This window comes from Xiphophorus couchianus, chromosome 21 (genome assembly GCF_001444195.1).
Source record: "Xiphophorus couchianus chromosome 21, X_couchianus-1.0, whole genome shotgun sequence".
Classification (NCBI taxonomy): Eukaryota; Metazoa; Chordata; class Actinopteri; order Cyprinodontiformes; family Poeciliidae; genus Xiphophorus; species Xiphophorus couchianus.
Window position 1 is genome coordinate 13,055,582 of NC_040248.1, and position 21,007 is coordinate 13,076,588.

General features: G+C 38.6%; 1 protein-coding gene across 1 annotated transcript; it reads left to right on the forward strand.

The window, feature by feature from the left end:
* Positions 1–1,733: 1,733 nt before the first annotated feature.
* Positions 1,734–17,635, forward strand: crispld1a (cysteine-rich secretory protein LCCL domain containing 1a). The gene is made up of 15 exons (XM_028004619.1): positions 1,734–1,986; positions 2,461–2,800; positions 9,815–9,933; positions 11,064–11,196; positions 11,269–11,384; positions 11,483–11,583; positions 11,671–11,871; positions 12,569–12,629; positions 12,711–12,777; positions 13,389–13,519; positions 13,654–13,697; positions 13,814–13,886; positions 13,995–14,070; positions 14,160–14,293; positions 16,713–17,635. The coding sequence occupies exons 2-15, from the start codon at positions 2,555–2,557 to the stop codon at positions 16,762–16,764; spliced, it is 1,554 nt and encodes a 517-aa protein (XP_027860420.1). The 5' UTR covers positions 1,734–1,986; positions 2,461–2,554; the 3' UTR covers positions 16,765–17,635.
* The last annotated feature ends 3,372 nt before the right edge of the window (positions 17,636–21,007 follow it).

Below are 21,007 nucleotides of genomic sequence, written 5' to 3' on the forward strand. Positions count from 1 at the left end.
TATGACGTAGCTTAGGTGAAACAACAGTACGCTGGGTTTTCCCCCTTATGGGAGGTGGGAAATACATTCTGGTGCCCCTCACCTGTTTCTACATGTGCCATAGCAACCAGTGAAAATGACAAAACAACCTGCTTGTTTCCATAACAGAGTTGGGACCACAATACAGCAAAGAGTGAGGAAATAGTGACGACATAATCAGGTGACAGAAAGACTTGGATTGAATTTTAATTCTTCCCAGAACTTCAAAGGTTATCCTATGAACACTTTGGACTAATGGTTCACAGTGTAAACTCTTTATAATGTTTCAACTCTGAAAATACTTGGTTTTCCAAGTTCTACTACGAGTGGTGTGATAATAATATACATATTAAAACTACAATTGTCCCACTGGATAGGAATGTTTGTGGGTTTTAGTGTCACGTTCTCAGTTGAAAAATAAATAACAGAAAGGTCCAGTGGACTTTCAAGAGATCAAGAAAGTTCTCATCAACTCTGACCTCACAATCTGACATTGTTGCCTTGTAATATGAAACATAGCTGATGTATATGTCATATTGCAAAATCCAGAAATAAATCAACAAAAAAGTTATCCAAAACAAAAACACAAATGAAAACATCTATGGAACAAACCAGTCTGATGTATAAAAGCATTATCTGTTTTATGGGTCAAACATTATGGGAACAGAAACAAAAATTTGGACCAAGCTTTGAAAAGTAGTGGAGCAGATTCTCCACTTGCTGCATTGCTCAGGAATCATTTTGGATGTTAGCTTGTATTGCTAATTATAGTTTGCCCGGCCATTTAATTGTCAAAGCTACAATACCCAGTAAAAATTTGAATGAATGCGTTTACGTTTTTTATTTGTTTGTTTTTGCAATTATGCCAAATCCAAGTTTAGAACTCATCGTTTTGACTGCTATTGTCTATTAGGTGTATTGAATTTATTTAGTAAATGACTTATGACTGTTCATGTCATGTTCTGTGTTTTTCTGTGTATTTATTTAGAGTTTTCTGTGTCCCTGAGTCTTCGTGTTGTCCCGTCTTCCCCTTGATTGTTTCCCAGGTGTGTCTCGTTTCTGTGATTACCCTCCCGTGTATTTAATGTCACCTGTGTCTCAGCGTCTCCTTGTCAATGTGTCTTGACAAGCGTGTAGCCTGTTGCTACCAGTGTTGAGCCCCAGCCTTCCGCTCAACTGTGCTGCCAGGTTTTGTGGTCTTTGGAATTTATTTAAGCCTATTTTCACCATTAAATCACCATAATCATCTCATCCTGGGTCTGCTGCGTCTGCCTCACCACCCTTCACCACACCACTTTATGACAGTTTAGTACTCATTTCGTTTGAGTACTGAACAGTTGACAAGTACTACAAGTGGCAGTCGCCCCACAGTTTGAGAACCGTGAGTTAAGCCAATGGAATCTTCAAAAAACGGGATAGTTTCTCTATCACACAAAAAGATGTCAATGCGCAACATTTAAACTCACTTTAACTCACAACTTTAGGATTTTATTGCGGGGATCTGAACTGGTTCTGTCTCCCTGTGCCATAAAAGTTCAGCTTTGAGTTTCTGGGAAGAGAAAATGAAGAGAATCTCCTACAATAAACCACTTCATGCACGAACGATATCAGCGCACATGAGCCTTGACAGGAGGCGGGGTCAGGGGCGGCTCTCATGGAACAGCAAAACTGAGGATAAAATGTGGACAAGTGATGCTTTACCGGCTTTGGAGCACAACACCCGCAAGACGAAAGGCCGGTTATTTGTTTATATATTTTTTTTAAGCTGCAGAAAACGAGAGAGGAGACCCTACTGCATACTTTTAATTCATGCAAAAAAAAAGAGGAAAAAGGGCAAAACGTCGATCCAAGTTGCACCTGAGCTGTGCAACTTTGACTTTTTGTTTTCTTCTTGCAGCTGAAGAATTCATCGCTGTCAAATTCATCCCCAAAATTTCTGAAACTGGGCTCCTTTCCAGTTCATTCAAGGTAAATTACCTCCACTGTCTCCATAAATGTATTCCAATCACTTTCTGTTCCAATACGTGTTCACTTCTATTGGCTCTTTATATCGTCATGTTTTCTGCATACTAAAAGGCTTAAGTTAATAATGGCTTTAGAAGTAAATGAGCTTCAGTTTTCTGGACTTTGTTAAATTACTACATGCCTCTTGCAACCAGCATTCCTTCCGAACCGTTTAAGATCATTTAGGTTGTTTGGGATTTAAAAGTCAGTTGTAAAACTTTTCAAGGACAGTTTAAATTACTTTATTGCAGTTATTCTCAGTCTGCCAGTTTACCCTCACTGAACTCCCATTAGCTTTTTCCACAGCACTTCCCCAGATCGTGTGTCTGCAAGCTAATGCACTGTCCCTACCAAGTTCAATATTGACATAAGTTATTCAGCAACTCTTGTGGTGAGCACTAATTCTTCCAATGAATCTGCACCCTCACCTCTGTGCAGGTAAAGAAAGATTTGTGCTTATTGTCCCCCTCCAATTCCTCCTGGTGGAGTTTGAGAAGCCCACCACCTTTCCTTATCACCATCATCTCCAAGGATGAGGTGTCTGAGAGGCGTGTCGGTGCTCCTGCTGGCCCAAGCCTCCATGTCCATGGTGATGCTTCCAAACTCCACAGGATGGGAGCGGATGCTGGACAAGTATCTGGATGAGGACGGAGACTGGTGGCAAGCCAAGCAGAGGGGGAAGAGGGCCATCACCAGCAGTGACTCTCAGCTCATCTTGGACCTGCACAACAAGCTCCGAGGCCAGGTCTACCCCCCTGCCTCCAACATGGAGTACATGGTAGGTGCATGAAGGTGCATGGGCTGATGTTAGAGTCTAATGGAATAAGAAGCTTTCTAGAAAGATGTAAAATGTATGAATATATGATTGAAATACAAGATCACTATTGTCTCTACATTAGCACCAAAGCCAAACTCAGGAGGAGTGTCTTATAACTATCAGTCAGCCTCATGTTCTTGCTGCTAAATGAGCTAGTAGCAGAAAAGCAACTAACCGTTACAGAAAAACAGTTTATCTGCTGTCATTAGTACAGGCTAGTTCTGTACTATCATGAATGCTCAGGCTAACTAGTAATTGACCCATACCTACTCAGATGTGACATTTCTATGTTTGACATTATAAAGAAGTTTACAGATTGGAGATATGCCAATAACTATGACAGAGGCTGGAATTAGCCAGTCTTATATATAGATTTTATTTAGTAAATGACTATATATAGATCAGCGGGTCAAACTGTGAAAATTTTTTTTATTTTTGTATTCAGTGAAAGCATGTAATTCTAAAAACAAGGTGTGGAATTTATGCTTTGATGCATAATAATCTTGTAAATATTTTTGTTACTTGCAGCATTGTGGTCAGAATCAGCAGAGAGTTTAGGGAAAATTCAGTTTCTGATTGTTGAAAAGTTTTGTAATTTGGTGAGCTGAACAAGTCACCAAACCATTTGGCACCATGCAGTCTAACTTTGCTCAAACGTGCAAAGTGCCAGCCTCCATAGCACCTCTGCACATGAACCCATAACTTTTTACCCCCCATGACTTTGTAGCTGCTTTGCAAAAACAGAAGACTTTTGCCAACTTGCCAATAATCACATTTCTGTTGCGTTTCTGCCCCTCCTTTCAACCCCAACACTCATGCCTAGAGATTTGTTTGACTTTATCCTTTGGCCATCACTTGAGTGTGCAGTGCCAGATCGCTTTTCACAGTGCAATTAGAATCAAGAGTGCAGCACAGAGGGCCTTGTTTTACCAGCTGTCTAACTACCCTGGCTAAACACGCAGGCATACACCACACCTTGGGCGCAGATCTGGAGTTTTTCCAGATCACATACTACATGTAGGCACAGTTGGCCTCCAGAGTGCACGGAGGCCAAACTGTGTTTGGCCTCCGTGCTGTTTTTCTTCCACCATCTCAGGTGGAAGAAAAAACTAAATCAAGACAATGTGGAGACAGTAATGAGGTTTTATCACCTTTTCTTCGTCACTTAAAGAGAAACAAAACAAAAGCTTGCATTATTCTCCAGTAAAATAAAATAAACAGTTCCTGCTGAGGGCATTTGCTGGACTGTGTAATTGTGTAATTGAGAGGTTATGCTCGGGGACCATATGTACGTCTGTACAGAGGCACACGGGTGTGAAAAACTGCTGAGTTAGGCAGAGTGTAGCTCTTTTCACCATTTCCAGTTACAGTAGGCAGTTTTTTGGGGGTCTGAGGGCACAGTCGGGTTAAGCACGTAGAGGTATGCAACAAGAGGATGTGAGGCGTGAGACAGAGTGAACGATAACTAGGAATGAAAGGTAAACATTAAATGGCGGGAATTAAAAAGGAAAAGGAGGCAAGAGAGAAAGGAGACTCTCACAATATGATAACTTGGAGAAAAAAATAGTTTGATTAGTGGGAACCCCAGATCAAAGGAGAAAGTACCTATTTAGATGTTGGCTAGAGCTGGTGAGAGAGTATCGTTATCTGCAGTAAAATAAGCTATGTACAAACATTGGCTGAAAGAGCACTCAGCAAAGAAGAAGCTGTCCCTTGATCTGGTGAAACTAAAAGTGAAGTGTTTGGTCAAAATGATTATCATTATTACATCAGGAGGAAAATGTTTCGAGAATTCAATCCTAAATGTGAAGCTGAGTTGGATGATGTGTGGATGTATTGCTGCAGAGTTGACCGGTGTACTTTACAAAATAGATGGCATCAGTGAGATAAAACATCAATAGAAAATATTGAAGGACATCAGTCAGCATGCTACAGCTTGGGCACAAGAAAGTGACTAAAGGAGAACTAACACATTTATTGGTTTTTGCAGAGTATGTGCAGGCTGTAGGTCTGACATCTTTCTTTCCAAGTCAAATCTCAAGTCAGTTCCCAACCACTTAACTTTGAACTTTGAGTCTTGAGTCACTTCACCAAGTATATAATTTAAGTGAACTTTAAAAGGATAAGACATTGACATTGCTTTTCAATGTAAATACTCAGTCTGACAATTGTTTAGGCGTTCTCCATATCTACCAAACTTAATCTATGTCATTTTGAAATAAATGCAAAAAGATGTTTTCAAGAAATTAAAGTGTCACTAGCAGTTCTTACTTTCTGATTTATGAGGGTTTTTTTGTGGGTTTTAAATCTAAGTGTGAATACAACACCCCATGCCTGTCCATAAACTTAATACAACTTTGCAGCCTCCATTCTTTAATGGAGGGTGGCAAGAAAATTTACTTAGCTGTTAAGTGTTTAATATACATTAGTAACTATATGAGAAGCAACTATATAGTATCTGTATGGGCTCTTTCTTTGGTAAAATGTTATAAACTGTATAAACTGTTTTGAAGCCACTATTTTTAAAAAACCTTGATATACCTTAATATTGATAATCGCCCTATGTGTATTTGAGATAGGCAAACAGAGAAAAGACAATATTTTGTGACTATGGAAAATAATATTTCCAGTTGTAGTTGTCAGTATTTGAGGTACTGGTAGGCTTTACAGGTCATATCTTTTTGCGACTGATTTCCACTTTATTTCAAAATGCCTTTTCTTCCCCAACTGCTGTCACTTTCCAGAAGGCTCAAAGCTTCACTCTGCTGGAAGACTTCGTAGATATGCTTGGCTGTGCTCCAGTTACACACTCATGCATGCAGAGATGCATGAAACCATGTGCACAGAGAGAAACGTTTGCCCATCAGCTCTCCTATTGTCCTCCATTGTATTAGACCACAACCCCAGTGACCCTCTGAGGCAATCATTGAAGATAACATCAGTTTAGATCCACTGCTTTATCTCCCCCTTCATCTGCCTGTTTTTTTAAAATTATTTTTTGTTTTACCTTCCCTCCCTCCCTTTCTCTTTCTTTCTCCCTGCTTCTCCCTTCCTTATCCCTGTGGCTCCGTTCCCATTCTGTCATTATGCACCACAGAGGCCCCAAAAATTCCCTGAATAAGCATTCACGCTTTACAATGGCTTCAACATGGGGACAGCGATTCTGCCTCTCACTCAGATGTTGACCCACAGGTATAAAAAGAAAGGTGTCAGTGTTTGAAGCAGTAGAAGACAAACAGACGGCATCTTGGTGGGGGGGAAAGGGCCCCACGTTTCCTGATGTTTAGCTTGGCCTTGCTGCACCACACTCGGGTCTTCTGTGGTGGTGGTGCTGTTAGTGAATTATGACAAAGCTCTATTGATTTTTTTTTTAGTCAATGTGGAAAGCAGTCAAACAATATCTAAGCCCAGGGCTTTTAAAGTGATCTGGCAACTACTGATTAGCTGTGGCATGGAATATTTCTGGACCCTAAAAGTCAGCTAAGAGATCAAGTATTTCCACTATTTTAGAAATCTGGATTGATTAGATATACTAAGAAGATCTCCACAGGGGGGTGCCAGAGTGCTTTCAGAAGAGGTGTTCCCAGTTTATCCACTGACTCCACACCAGTATTACATCAGATGGAAACTTTGATTTTAAAGAATTGCTCCAGATTACCTACTGTGCACCACCTGGACTCCACATCACATCTTAGGCTCCACTGAAACCTGAAGGTCTGGATCTTTGTCCCCTTTGACTTGCTGCATCCTCTTTATGTAACAGCTTGTATGAATACAAAACCTTTATTTTCCAAATTTTGCTTTCGTTCTAAGTCCCTGGCCACAATTCTTGTCGTCAGTGTGTCCAGGGATCATCACTGTCACAAATCCTTGAAGAGATGCAGGGCACAAAAAATACAGATCAGTATGGACAGCTCATAATCCATGTGACATAGCATTTGTTGGGTATGAAATCCTGTTGTAAAAAACATCTTAGTTGACATAATTGCTGGCAAACATTCATTCTGGTCTTTCTTTATAGAACACTTTAGGATGTGAGTAAAAATAGTAGGATTTCAGGAAGTACGATTTTAAGCATAAATTAGGAACACAATCTACTGTTGTTTTAAGCATTGCAGTTGTTCTTTGTATTTCTAATCAACCTTTTCCATGCTACAAAACTACTCAGAATACATTCTTCTTACAGCCTAACACTTTTTTTTCTGAGATGATTTGTCATTTCCTTAACTCCTGATAAGCAAGTTTTGTATTTACTCAGATCAAATAGAATGTTTGCAGTTGTAGTTGTCAATAGTTGCTTCACATGGAATCTGATTTCCATGTGAAACGTTTTAAAGTTTGATTGGTTGTACAATCTTTTCATTTGCCATTTTCAAACCATTTAGTGGAATTTGCTAGAAAGTTGTGCTTGAAAAACTTGAATGGAAATTCACACATGTAAATTACGTACTTCACAATATTTTTTTTGATTCAATCTGTTTTACTTCTTTCTTTTAGAATTCATGACAGAAAGTCAACCATTTCTATCTTTGCATTTTCTCTAACTTTTCTTTTTACTTTATTTTCCCAGTTCCCATATCTTTCTTTCGCCTCTCAGTAGTCTCAGTATGGTCCATTGATTATATACAGGAAACTCATACTTGCAAAGGAAGTATCTTGTGAGGGCAGCCAGACAAACACAAAGTGAAAAAGAAAATATAAGAAATCCAGACCGCAAATGAAGTGTTAAACGAAACAAACAATGCCATGTGAGCTACGCTGAAAAATGTTCGCGAGGGTGGGGGCGCTTTTCTTCATGGTTCTGTTGTCAGAGCGGGAGGCGGACAGGATCGGGTTTGTGGTTATGGGGTTCCTCCTCCTCCTGGGGTAACTGTGCAAACAACAGCATCTTGACAGCCTGGCTGTACACTGTACAGATGCAACAACTAAAAGGAAATGTGAAAATAATTTGAATGGCAAATCTAAGTGGTTTCTTCTAGCTGTTTTCCCCGCATGATGACCATGCACTACTCTTTGCCAAGTAACAGAAAACATTTGCTTTCGACCAATTTCATTTTTAGAAAGCTGTTGGCTTCTTAACTGCAAGAAATTGGAAAGCATCAACTGGTCTGCTTTTTAAGAGTATTTGGACAAAGCCAACAGCAATTTGAGCAGAACATTGTGACAATCTGTCAACCTAATGCCAGGAATATATTCAGGGACATGCAGAGAAGTATTTTGTTTTGTTTTTTTCATTAGCATTCAACATTATTCCCTGACACCCCATTGCAAACTACCATCAATGGCATCTGAAGATGACCCTCTTTGAGTAAATAATGCTCCAACATCACATTTCTGGATCTATATGTCACATGTTGGTGCCACAGAGGGAGAATTTGTGCAACTCAAAAGTTCAAACCAAATTTGTTACTTTTAACACCAACTTGCTAGTGGGAGTAGAGTTGGACATAAGCCACGTAGCTTTAATTTCATGTATTTAAGCACTAATATTTATTATGTATTCACCCATTTTTAAAAATAAACTGATTTTAAAACATTTCACAGCAATGACTAAATGATAAGATTATGTAATCTCATCCTAAACCATGCAGATACACTGTCTGCGCTATAGAAGATTCATGCATTTTGAATGGTTGACAATTCTGCTCTATAACTAGGGAATACTCACAGGCTATTCATGGAGCACAGAGCACTAACCCCAAGACAATCTGGTGATCAATGAAAATAATGAAGCAACAAAAGTTATTTACTCGGTTATGAGTGGCACACTGTACATCTCTCTTCATTCCAATACACAGGCACTAGAGGGCACATTATAGTTGAATTCATAGGCAGCACTTCATGTTTCACAAAATATTTCTAATTTCTTCATGTTTAGACAAACAAAATGTGTTTTTAGATACCGGAAAAATGTGTCCAGTTGAGAAATGGCTTGACAGCAGCTTTAAAATGCCAAAACAGATGTCAAAGCAGATGATAATGCTGACATTTCAGTTAGCACACCGCAAATAGAGGTCATGTCAGGGCAGTGCGGTTTTGAGTTGAACAAATTCTCCTTATTGCTTTAACCAACACTCTGTAAGTCCTTATAAAGCATGGAACAACTCGACCTTATAGGCAACTTTAAATGGCATCAGCTGTGATCTGCTTCCTGCAGGGGTACAGGCAATCAGTTAGCATTTAGTAGCTCTGCATTTTACAGGCTTGGTATTTACGTCAGCTGTGTCAGCTATTAATTTTAGAGCAGGCTTAAAAACACATTTTTGACACCTTTGACTAGTTTTTTAACATTACATACACATGCACACACTCTTATCGATTTTACAAACACAAGTCACCCTGAATGTGAATAAAAAGGCGTGTAATTAAATTACTTATAAATTTAGACTTGTTTTTTAACCATAGCAATTTCCCCTTAAAGTATATTCTGATTCTGACTCTGATTATAGGAACATACTGTTCTTCAGAGAAATGTGGCTATATTTTTCTTTTTTATTAGAATACATGGGTTTCTCTTTGCATTCCCAGAACTTGACACAGTGTAAATCGCAAAGCAGTAAAGCGAAAGATATGCTCCAGCATTCTTTCATTTATTGATTTTTTTCATTTTTAATTAATTTACAAACAATTCAGAGAAGGCCTGTGGAGAGTGAAATTGCTGGTTAGCAGAAATAAAGTGAATAAGTCTCCACATTGACATCAGTTTTAAGATACAGCTAACGTGAAGATGATGAAGCTACTTAGCACTTCATCATATGGGTTTAGCACATCACTGCCCACAGAAAAAGCACATATGGCTGTAAATGTCTTTGCTCATTACCAGCTCGCTAACTTGACATTGATAAACCTCATGTTCTATCATCAGTTCTCTATCTAATTGGCTTTGGATAACGTTTTGTCAAATTTCCAGCTTTTATTCAAATTATTCTGCAAATTGATGCTATTTGTTATTGTCTATCTTATTCTTCTGATCAGGTGTGGGACACAGAGCTGGAACGTACTGCTGAGGAGTGGGCAGAGACCTGCCTGTGGGAGCATGGTCCTGCAGGCTTACTCCCACAGATCGGGCAGAACCTGGGTGTGCATTGGGGAAGGTAAATTATCTCTCAATAAAAAGCTAGAATATTCTTAACAAGTTAGCAACTTTTTCTTTTTTTCTCCTCTGGAGAAATGACAAGGAAAGGAGAAATACAAATATAATGGGCTTTCCCGATTACTCAGAGTACATTGACATTTCTTCTTTCACAGTATAGACAGTATATGACAGAGAGCTGTCTTACAACAGCATTTGGATTTATTTGTCCCATTTTCTTCTAAAACACAAGATTTAATAATGTGGGACTTTGAAATAAAACTAACCACCTTATTTCAAGTCCAAACACTGGAGAATCTAACATTAATTATGACCAGTGAGAGCAGCTCCTTCTTTGTCCAATGTACAACTCAAATTACTGGGTTCACAAAAATTAAGTGAGTCTTTTTTTATTTTAACTAGTTTTCAGTGTAAAGTCTGTCATACTAGAACTACTCACTTTAGGTTTGACCAGTCTAAATGAATGTGAATTGACTCTTTTCATCTCCTGACACAAAATAATCCATGTGCCAGTCTAAATACTGACTTCTTATTATTTAGAAAACCTTCCCTGTCCCAACCAGTAACACATAGGGGCATATACAAAGCAACTGCTGACAGTGTTTACCTATTGTGGACGTATACCTGAGATCCTATGATCCCACGCTGCAGCCCAATAGATTTACACAGCACAGACTCTCACTGGTTCTGTTTTTCCATTTGCTCACTCACGCCCCTTTCAAAAAATCTCTCGAAACGTCAGTGTCTCGCATAAGAAAATCTTGTTTTTGCATCTAATCAGTTCACCTCACCGTCAAGATGCTTCATTTTAATCAAATTATCCTTCAGCACCTGGTTCCAGGCCTGTGGCCTTGGTAACGTGGCAGTGCTTACCAATTAGAGCCGTCATAACAGGAGTGCCTAAATTGGTGTGTTTATCAGTGGTTGGCAATTATACATGGTGGAGGTGTATTACTTAGAGCAATGCTAAGCTTGTAGGTCATTTAATTAATTATTACAACTTTGAATGAGTATGTGTACTTTATGGAACTCTTTTGCATCATGCTTCAAAGAGTCTTTGGACTCACTATGAGACAGAGATCACTGTATTTTTAGCTTCGTGTGAATTATAATAGTCACTGCTGTTATTAGGTATCGGCCCCCTACGTCCCATGTGCAGGCCTGGTACGATGAAGTGAAAGATTACTCCTTCCCTTATCCTCAAGAGTGCAATCCCTACTGCCCGTTCAAATGCTCCGGACCTGTTTGCACACATTACACACAGGTAACCTACCTGACTTTACTTGTTTGTGTCAGCTGTTTTTGTTGTATAATGAACTACATCATCATTTTGTAGCTGGTATGGGCCACAAGCAGCCGAATTGGCTGTGCCATCAACCTCTGCTACAACATGAATGTGTGGGGACAAATTTGGGAGAAAGCTGTATATCTGGTCTGCAACTATTCACCAAAGTAAGTACAGCAGAATAAAGTCATATTAGGAAATTAAAATAAAAAACATGTTTCATTTACAATGTTTGAACAGTTTTACTGAATATCGATTATAACAGAGGAAATTGGTGGGGACATTCCCCCTACAAACATGGGACTCCATGCTCTTCTTGTCCTCCAAGCTACGGAGGAGGATGCAAGGATAATCTGTGCTACAAAGGTATCCATGAGTCACACTGGAAAAGACAAAGAACCCAGACAAAAGGGAAATGAAACGACTCATCATTCCCTGTTTCTGTATCGCTAGTTGAAGATGACAGATCTAACCCACCACTGGAGGAAACAGAGGAGAGCAACTTTATTGAGCCAGAGGGCCCTCGAGGAACGAAACCCTGGTCTCGGGCCTCCAAACCTGCACCTCCCAGCCTCCCTGCCCCAGTCCCGGCCCCCACCGAGCCCCCCACAGAGGACCTGCAGAAGAATGAAATGGTCAACATTCAGCAGATGTGTAAGTTGCCATTTAACTGTTTGTTCTGGATCTAGTTTCAACTTAAATTTGTGGGCTTTGGGGCTTGGTTTAAGGGGTGGGACCAGCAGATCTGGGAAGTACAGTACGGTATGTACTATAAAGAAAAACGTCTGGAAGCTGGATTAGAACCAGAGAATCAGAAATGTTGTGTGTGGAAGCAGCAGTATTGGATTATAGAAAGAAAACAGATCATAACTGAACAATGTTTTACCGTACTTACAGTTTATGTAAGATTTCTTTGATGCTTTGTAGCCTTTACTTGTAATCCACTTGATCGACTCTGACAGTCTGTAAACCCGGCCCGATACTGCAAGTTACTCTTTGGAGGAGGGGGTCTTTATTTTAGCGCGATCCCCTGAGGACGTGTTTGTTTTTGGCTTGCTGAGCGGGAGTGAAAGGGGCTCGCTGTGGTTTTTGAACGGCTTCCTCCCTGCAGTGCAAGGGCCCTAAGAGTGTAAGATGAGACACTTCCTCTAGTATTGCTGACCACCCTGAAATATGTTGTGAGGTTTTTTGTATGTGTTTTGTTCTGGAAGCAATGCACCAATTCCTTTCCCTGGGGTTTCTTTCAACCTCGGATTTTCAAAAGTAGTTATACTCAATGTAAAACAGCTGACTTATGGAGGCAGTTTTGCGTAGGAGCATTTTCTGAGAAGTCATAATGTTTGTGTTTCAGCTCAGCTCGTCACCTGTGATACCAAACTGCGAGATCAGTGCAAAGGAACAACATGTAATAGGTAAAACGGAGATCAAACAGTGACACATAAAGAGAAATGGACAGAGTTTTAAAGTATGGCTTTTTCTATGTTGACGTACAGGTACGAGTGTCCAGCTGGATGCCTGGATGCAACAGAAAAAGTGGTTGGAACAGTGCACTATGAAATGGTGGGTAAACAGGTTGATATGCAATTTTAAAGTCTGAACCATGCTAAGATCAAAGTTTGCAATATTTTTGATTGGATACCAATCAAGTCTTCATGAAGATATTTTGTTGGCAATATAAACCTTGTGATAATATATAATTTTGTTATGAAATAAGCCTACTGGCCCTTTTCCACTAGAGTCAACACATCATGGCTCAATTATACTCTACTGGCTTATAATGTCTAAGTGTCATCTATTGTATGAAGTGCTAGGTTACCAGTTGACAAAAACAAATATATAAAACAACAACAAAAAACATATAGTTAGTCTTTGAGTCATAGGTACCAATTTTAGCTTGATCAATCAACTTTGAAAAAGGTCAAAAGAAGATCGAAGAGAACTTTATCTACTTGTTAAGAAGATGCCACTGTTTAAGAAAAAACAGCACAATAAACAGACCGTATAATATTTATTTACAAGAATAATTGTTTCCGCAAATAAATAATTAGCCAAACACAAACTTCCTGCGTTTTCGTACTAATGACATTTTTTCTACCACTGTTTGAAAACTTTTGTAAGTTCTAACTGATGTGTCAGCAAAATGTACACTAAAATATCTCTGGTTTGTGCAGCAATCGAGTGTGTGCAGAGCTGGTCTACATGCTGGTGTCATAGATAACGATGGGGGCTGGTTGGACGTGACAAGACAAGGCAGAAAGAACTATTTCATCAAATCCAACAAGAATGGAGTCCAGTCTCTTGGGTGAGGCAGTGATTTTAGAAACCAAATTGGTATTTATATGTAGTACACTTGAGATACTCGGTAGTGACCTCATTACAATCCAATCGAAGCTGAAAGGAAAAGACGAAATCTAATGGTGTCTTTCCTTTGGACAGAAAATATCACAGTGCTAACTCCTTCACAGTTTCCAGAGTGGCAGGTAAGTCTAAGAGTGTGACACATGTTACATATTATACACATATAGAATTGCTCATTATAAGGTGTGCTGCTGCATCAATATTTGTAGACATTTTCTGTGTGCTTTTTTATATATAGTTAAAGCCATTACATGTGAAACCACAGCTGAACAATTGTGTCCATATGAAAAGCCTTCAAGACACTGTCCAAGGTTTGAACTTTAATGTACTTACTGTTTGACCACCAAATATATTTCTAATCTTTGGTATCCAGTATTGTTCTCTGGTTTTGTCAAATCCTGAAATGATTGTATTTTTAGATTATATTGCCCAAGGAACTGTTTAGAGGAGAACCCTCGCCTGTCCAGAGTCATTGGTACCAAAATATACTCTGATGTAAGTTCCTGTTTTTGGAAAATGTGTAAAAGCCAACCTTCCACAAAGTTTTAGTTCATCATCCTTTTTCTTCTTACTGGTCCTTGTAGAAGTCCAGCGTATGTCAGGCAGCTGTCCATGCTGGAGTCATCAGGAACGGTGTGGGTGGATACATAGATGTGATGCCAGTGGACAAGCGGAATCACTATATTTCCTCATACCAAAATGGGATTTTCTCTGAGAGGTACAGCAGGAATGATCTGTAAATATGTATTGTGTAGACAAATGTGTGTAAGTATGTGCATTTTCAGTTGGATATTTTGTCCTTATGAAGTTAAACTGCATATTTTATTATGTCACAACATATAATTTTATTTGCTTCTGACTTTTAGCCCATGTTATGCTCATTCCAAATATTTTGAAAACCAATAGAAGGGTGACATTTATATTTTCAGTATTTGTATACTTTCTGGAGTTTGCTCTTCAAACAGCCACCTAATTTAACAAGTGGAGCCTTACTGTAGCAACATCAAGAGTAGTAGTTAACAGGAAAGAAAAACCCAATGTAAAGAATTACAGTTGATGAGGTCTCTGTGTTGAATTGAATGAATGGTTTCCAGGTTGAGAGAAATTCAAACACTCTTTCCTCTTTGAGGCCTTAATCTTTTCATGATACAGACACTTTATTAAAACTCTGATATAGGGTGCCTCAGAGGGCAATTGGCATGATTTGAATTGAACATAATTAAAAGCTGGGCAATTATTGTTGAGAAGATGAGTGTAGCATTTTCATGTGTCTCTGAGTGTGAGTTATCCTGGTTGTTTTTTGTTAGTCTTGAGAAAACAGTCAGCATTACCTGAGCAAGATAACATCATTTAAGTAATCATCCCACAACTTGAAAATATCAGTTCCTCACTATTTTAAATGTGTAATGACAAAGCTTTTGAAGTTTTGAGCACATTTGCTAAATTGTCTGGGACATCCTTCCTCATGTCACCACTTATCCCATAGAAAACCTTCATTGCAAGATGCTGTTTAACAACAAAGTATTTCCTCCATCTTGGGACTTGATGTCACCCAAAATGTGAGGTATTGTTGAAAAAATAAAATCTAAAGCATTTCGTTCAGTCTTTACCAAGTGTAAAGTGATAATAATTGTCTCCAGATTGTTTTTCAGTCCTGTGGAGATAGCTCTTATATTGCTCGAGTGTCGTATTCTTTCTCACACAGTACTCAGGAACAGACGGTATAATGCGGTTACAGCAGACATAAAGTGTTGGAAAAATTACAGCTGCTTAAAATGTAGATTCTGAGGTGACTCATTAATCAACTCATCAGGTTTTTGGTTTTGCAGCTTCACACTTCGTTCATTCCCAGACCTACCTGGAATGTATGTTGTCAAAAAGCTCCAACTTAGTTTAATCTGACCTCTAAACATGCTGGTCATAACGCCAGTTCAAGTTTCATTAAGCAAACTTCACACATTTTTTGGTTTGTGGTGGTGGGAACGAAAAAGCGTTTTCTGCCCAACCAGTTAGCAGGTGTATTACCTCTAAAATTTGTTATGGAATTCAACATGCCACTCTGTGAGTTTTGGATTCATTTTAAGGATCTTAATTTTTGCTCAGACTATAGAAATGACCAAATATAGGGAGCAACTATTTCTGACTAATAAAGATCAATACTTTGCCTTACTTCAACAGCATGCTCTCTTGTCTTGCATATTTTGATGAGTGACTCAAGTAAGTAAGGCTCTGTCATGTGGCTTTTCTACCCTAGGGTTTTAATGAATTACTCATTAGAAGTTACTCTGATTAACTAAAAAATGTAAATAATAATATAAAAATTCTGCAGTTGCATTTATTATGTAGCTATTGCCAAGGTGACAATTAGAGTGCCGTTGGTGATTTAGTAAGAAAAAAAAAAACTAAGTAAAAGTATTCAAATTAAATATTGGATTTTTCAAAAATATATGTAACAGATTATGCTACAACATAATTAGATTTTTTATTATCTTTACTAAGGGTGTTGAAGGAGCTGTAATGCACTTCAATACAGTCTTCAGTATCTAAATCATTTGATCGTATCAGTGCAGAGATTTTAACACATTATCCAAGGAGAACAATTGAGAGTTAACCTCTCATTTTTGGGATGTACTCACACCCATTTGAAAGAAAATGAACTAATTGGCTTGTAAGATGGTTGTTGGAAAGCTTAGAAGCCCAAGCCAAGCTAGTGCTCACATAATTCAAATGTATGAGTTGCAAAGAATCAGCTCTTCTGCAGACTCAGCAAATGAAATATTTCAACAAGTTCCAATATTCTCTTTTCAGTCCCCATAACATTTCCACCAAAGGTCTTGGGGGTCTTTAATGTTTTTCAGACAAGTGTCAGGCCTGTGTGCTGTTTTTAGTCAGCAGTGGTTTTCTCCATGAAACTCTCCCCTGGATTTTTTTTGTATAAGTAGCGATCCATCCGTTTGCATGTTGAGGTAACTTTTTTTTGTTTTTGTCAACCTTGTAACCATAGTTTTCTGTAAGTTTCTGTAAGTTTTCAACTGTGGTTGGATGGTCCTATCAATTATGTCTAGGTGGATGTTTGAAGAGAAACACAGTACAGCACCAAGACTGATTACTCTTCTTGTCCCTCTCTCCCCCTGCAGCCTTCAAAACCCTCCTGGAGGGAAGGCATTCCGGGTCTTCTCTGTGATCTGAGCAGTGAAGGAGGCGGTTTAACCAAATCATTCGAGGCACTTGAAGCTTTTGACAAGACAAACCTCAAACCTCGTTATTGAACACAATCACTGAAATCATTCAGGCTCTGCTTTGTTTCAAGGGTGAGAGGTTGTTACCATTGACAATGCAAACCCAGGAGAAAAAACTCAAAAAGATCCCACCTCTTTAAAATGTTGTTTTTCTTTTATAGTAAACTGTAAATATAGCTGAAATTTTTGCTGTACATATTTGTACATAGTTTTTTTTTTCTTATTATTGCATCATTGACTTATCTGTTTACCAAGTACAGTATCTTTGTCTAAATATGGATTTCAAAAATGCTAAATCATAATGGCACATACAAGAGAAATCCCATTTTATTATATTATGTACAGCAAATTTTTATTGGTGCTTTGGGGCAGTTCTCTTGGTAGTTTTTTAATAAAGGGAAAATTGATATGCATTTTTTTGTACATATTTGTGCTATGTATCAATATAACTTGTATTGGATGCTGCTGAATGTGTTGTGTATTGTATTCACCCACCTGGCTGCTTTTGTTTTTATTTTCCAGAATAAGGAACTTAAGCTAAAATTTCCTGCCGGTCAGGAAGTCCACCCAACCCACAGAGTGGTCTTATGGTCATCAAAATATTTGTTTCTATATTTTGCATTTCCTTTGACAGGACTCTTAATAAAATCAGAAATAAAGCAATGTAACAGTTTTTGCAGTTTGAGCTGTAATAATTATAACAGTTAACTGTACTGTTATCGATCATGTCATACATGCATCAAAATGTACACATTTATTTCCTCTGGAAGAACAATGAAGTTTTATTTCCAATAAAAATATAGAATGATGTTAAATCTCAATCATATGTTTGCATTAAAAGTATTCACAACCCTTAAACTTTTCTACATTCTCGCGCCCAGACCAACAGCAGGGCAAAATTGAAAAGGGAAAGGAAAATGATTCCTCATTTTCAAAATGTTTAGCAAACATTTGTTGTCAATATGTTGTCAACATACTCTCAGCTGGATTTAGGTTTGAACTTTGACTAAGCCATTCTAATACATGGATATGTTGTCTGCTAAATTATTACTTTGTAGCACTGGTTGCATGTTTTGGCGTGTTACTGTACTCTGCTAGAAATTCAACCAGGTTTAAGGGTTTTTCTTTTTCAGTTAAAGTAAAGCATTCACAGGCGAATAGTGTATTCAGAGTGAAGTTAGCCTCCTCCACAAATTTGCTCTGTATCCTACTTTACATTTGGAAACTTTACTGCTTCATCTGAACAATGCTCTTCTGTCATTTTTCCATATAAAAAGCTTTGTGGAATTTATAGCTACTAGTTGTACCGTTGACAGATTGCTCACTCTGAGCTGTGGATCTCTGCATCTTCTCCAAAGGTACCATGGAGCCTTTGGCTGCATTTCTGGTTAAGACTCTGCTTGGCTGGCCTCTCAGTTTAGGTATATGGCCATGTCTTGTTAGGTTAGCAGTTCTCCCATATTATTCTCAGTCACAGGTGATGGCTTGTACTCATAGACAGGTCATCAAAACTTATTTGTTTCTGAGTAGCAGTGCATAATGGGTTCCAACATTTACATGTCCATGAGTGTTATGATGTCTGTAAGACTGAAATAAGCTTAGACTCTAGTTGTCATTCTTTGTTATTCCACAGAGAAGTGCTGTTAAATTCGACCATGTAGGCTTAGGGTGTACTAACATGGCTGCAGCAGTATGAGAGAAATATGAAAACTGTCCTGCTGAGTTAATAATCTGAATGTTGGAGATTTAGACCTCATAATACTTAATACATGGGGCTAATGCTCTTTACCTTTACAGACATTTCTTATTTACTTTTTGACATGCAAACTTGGTTGGAAACCAGAGGTTTTCTCTAAATTTAAAAACATATGCACAAATTAGTCTGCATGCTTTCTACATTCTTGGAAATGAATGTAGAATGCAAGTATGTGCAAGTATGTACATAAAAAACCTTTTTACAATAATGTTAGCACATAAGCATATCCGGTTTTTATCAAACGGAATCACTTGGCTCATGATTGGCTGCGCTCTGCAGGGTATTGGGAGATGGATGGGCCATTTCTGCACACCCAAAAGTAAAGAGAGGGATACATCAAACAGGTGTCAAAATTCACAGCAGGGTGAAGGGATAGGTGTTATGAGGCTCTGAGAAATGAAAGGCAAGAAGGTTAGCAGAGATAACTTGAAGGTTAGGGGAAAAACTACAAAGTTTTGATGATCTCTTGGCTTTGTGTGCTCAGAAGTTCTCCTCTTTGCTTAATTCTATGGGAGAAACGGTTCAAGATTCTTCAGTTTATAGAAAAAATAATTAAAGAAACAGTGCAACACATCTGTGGTATTAAAAGATTGTTAGACACTTTTTCACAAAGTCAATAAGACCCTCTATTGGTGCTTACCAGACAGAAAAGCATGTATTAGCAGCAAAAGTGATAGAGTGAAAGCCATGGGGCCATTAGGACCAAGGAGAGTGAAGGGAGTGAAGACAGATGGGATGAAAGACAAGCTTGTAGCAAGCAGAGTCTGCATGGTGCCACCAGTGTTTTTAGACTGTCGTTGGAAATAAAGAAGGCCATTAATAACCTCCTCACTGTGCTGTGCTCCGCTGCAGTTTGGCGCTTGTTGCAGAGCTAAATGTGGCGCTGCATGGCAGCAGACTGGCAGGCTGTGTCAAAGAGACCATCTATACCTGAGAAAAACAGAGAGAGAGGGAGCAAGTCGATGTGTCTGGATGTGCTTGTGAATTTGTGAAGTCAATATGGATGTGATACATGTTTACTTTCAAATTATTATTATTATTGTTATTAATATTTTTTACATTTACTTACCTGTTTATGTTCTTGGTGCTGTCTGGGGCCGGAGTACAGTTGGATGGGAATCAGATGGAGGTGATACAGTCAGAAGTGAAGTGAGAAGTTATGGTTGCCAGTGCTAATGACTATGTTCCTCCTTGTCAAACCTTTACTTTGGCAGATGAACAAAACATAACACTTGACAGGGAGTGGGTTTGCGCAGCCCTCGTGATCCAAAAATATTGCATGTGAACAGGCACACTGTGAAGGAGGATTTTTTTTGTTGCAATGATGGTGAGAGTACTTTGGTGAGAAAAGAGTAAGCAAGACTGGCAAGGTGACTCATGAAATTATTGAGCTATTTTAAGCCTCTGTAAAATCTTGGACATTTGATTTATAATAACCAGTCATTATAACACACTCAATTTAGAAACATGTAGTGTGTACTAAAATTGCTACTGCAATCCACTTGAAATTGATGGTGAAAAACAAGTTAATTTGGGTGACTTTTTTAAGTAAATTGTCAGGCGCCATTATTAGAACAACATGGGACATTATGACACCGGTTGTTTAACTACATTTGTCATGAGCTATTTATTTACTTGATCAAAACAAATACTCTATGTAAAGAAGCATTGAAGAAAGCTAGCACAAGTTAGCAAAAAGTTGTCCAAAAGGGATATTTTTGTTTGGAACGTTAATTGTGGACACCTGTAATTAACGGACCCTCACATCCTCTTGTAGACACGAAAACGACGTCACAGCACCGTGCCGTGCAAACTCAAGGTCTAGGCCGGTCTGGGCTAGTTGCACTGTCCGGCATTTTGGATTGCGTTTTAAAATCACCCCCCTTGGAGGAATGTGATTACGCGTGATGAGCATTAAGCAGTGATAGCTTGTGACAAAAATGAATAACATTAACATTTTGGAAGCATTCTCAGATAACCGTAATTTCTCCCCCTGCTCTGACCATCATTGTGTGTACAGTGTGTTCTTCCCACAAGCTCATTGGAATAGTTCACTTCATATTAGTGTGCATACTGCGGTTATGAAAGTCTGACTACACTTTCATGACCGCATGACTAAAATTTTGTTATACAACAGTAACCCAGCTGTCAAAACTCCACTTTAAATCTACAAGTCAGTCCGCAGCCAGTTTTATTCACATTTGGCCTCAAGTCACTTCAACCTTGTGGTGGATGGAAAGGAAATTAAATAGTGATCTACAAATTCACTAAAATGCATTTTGTTATCCAATAAACTTTCTGCTCACAAACAATACCCTCTGTCTTCATGGTGGTCCTGTGTTGAGCTTCTTGTAGTACAAACCTTTTCTTGGGTTTTGGTTGTGGTGTCTCCACTGCAGAGGCAGTATTTTGTGATTGAGGAACTTATACACACTTC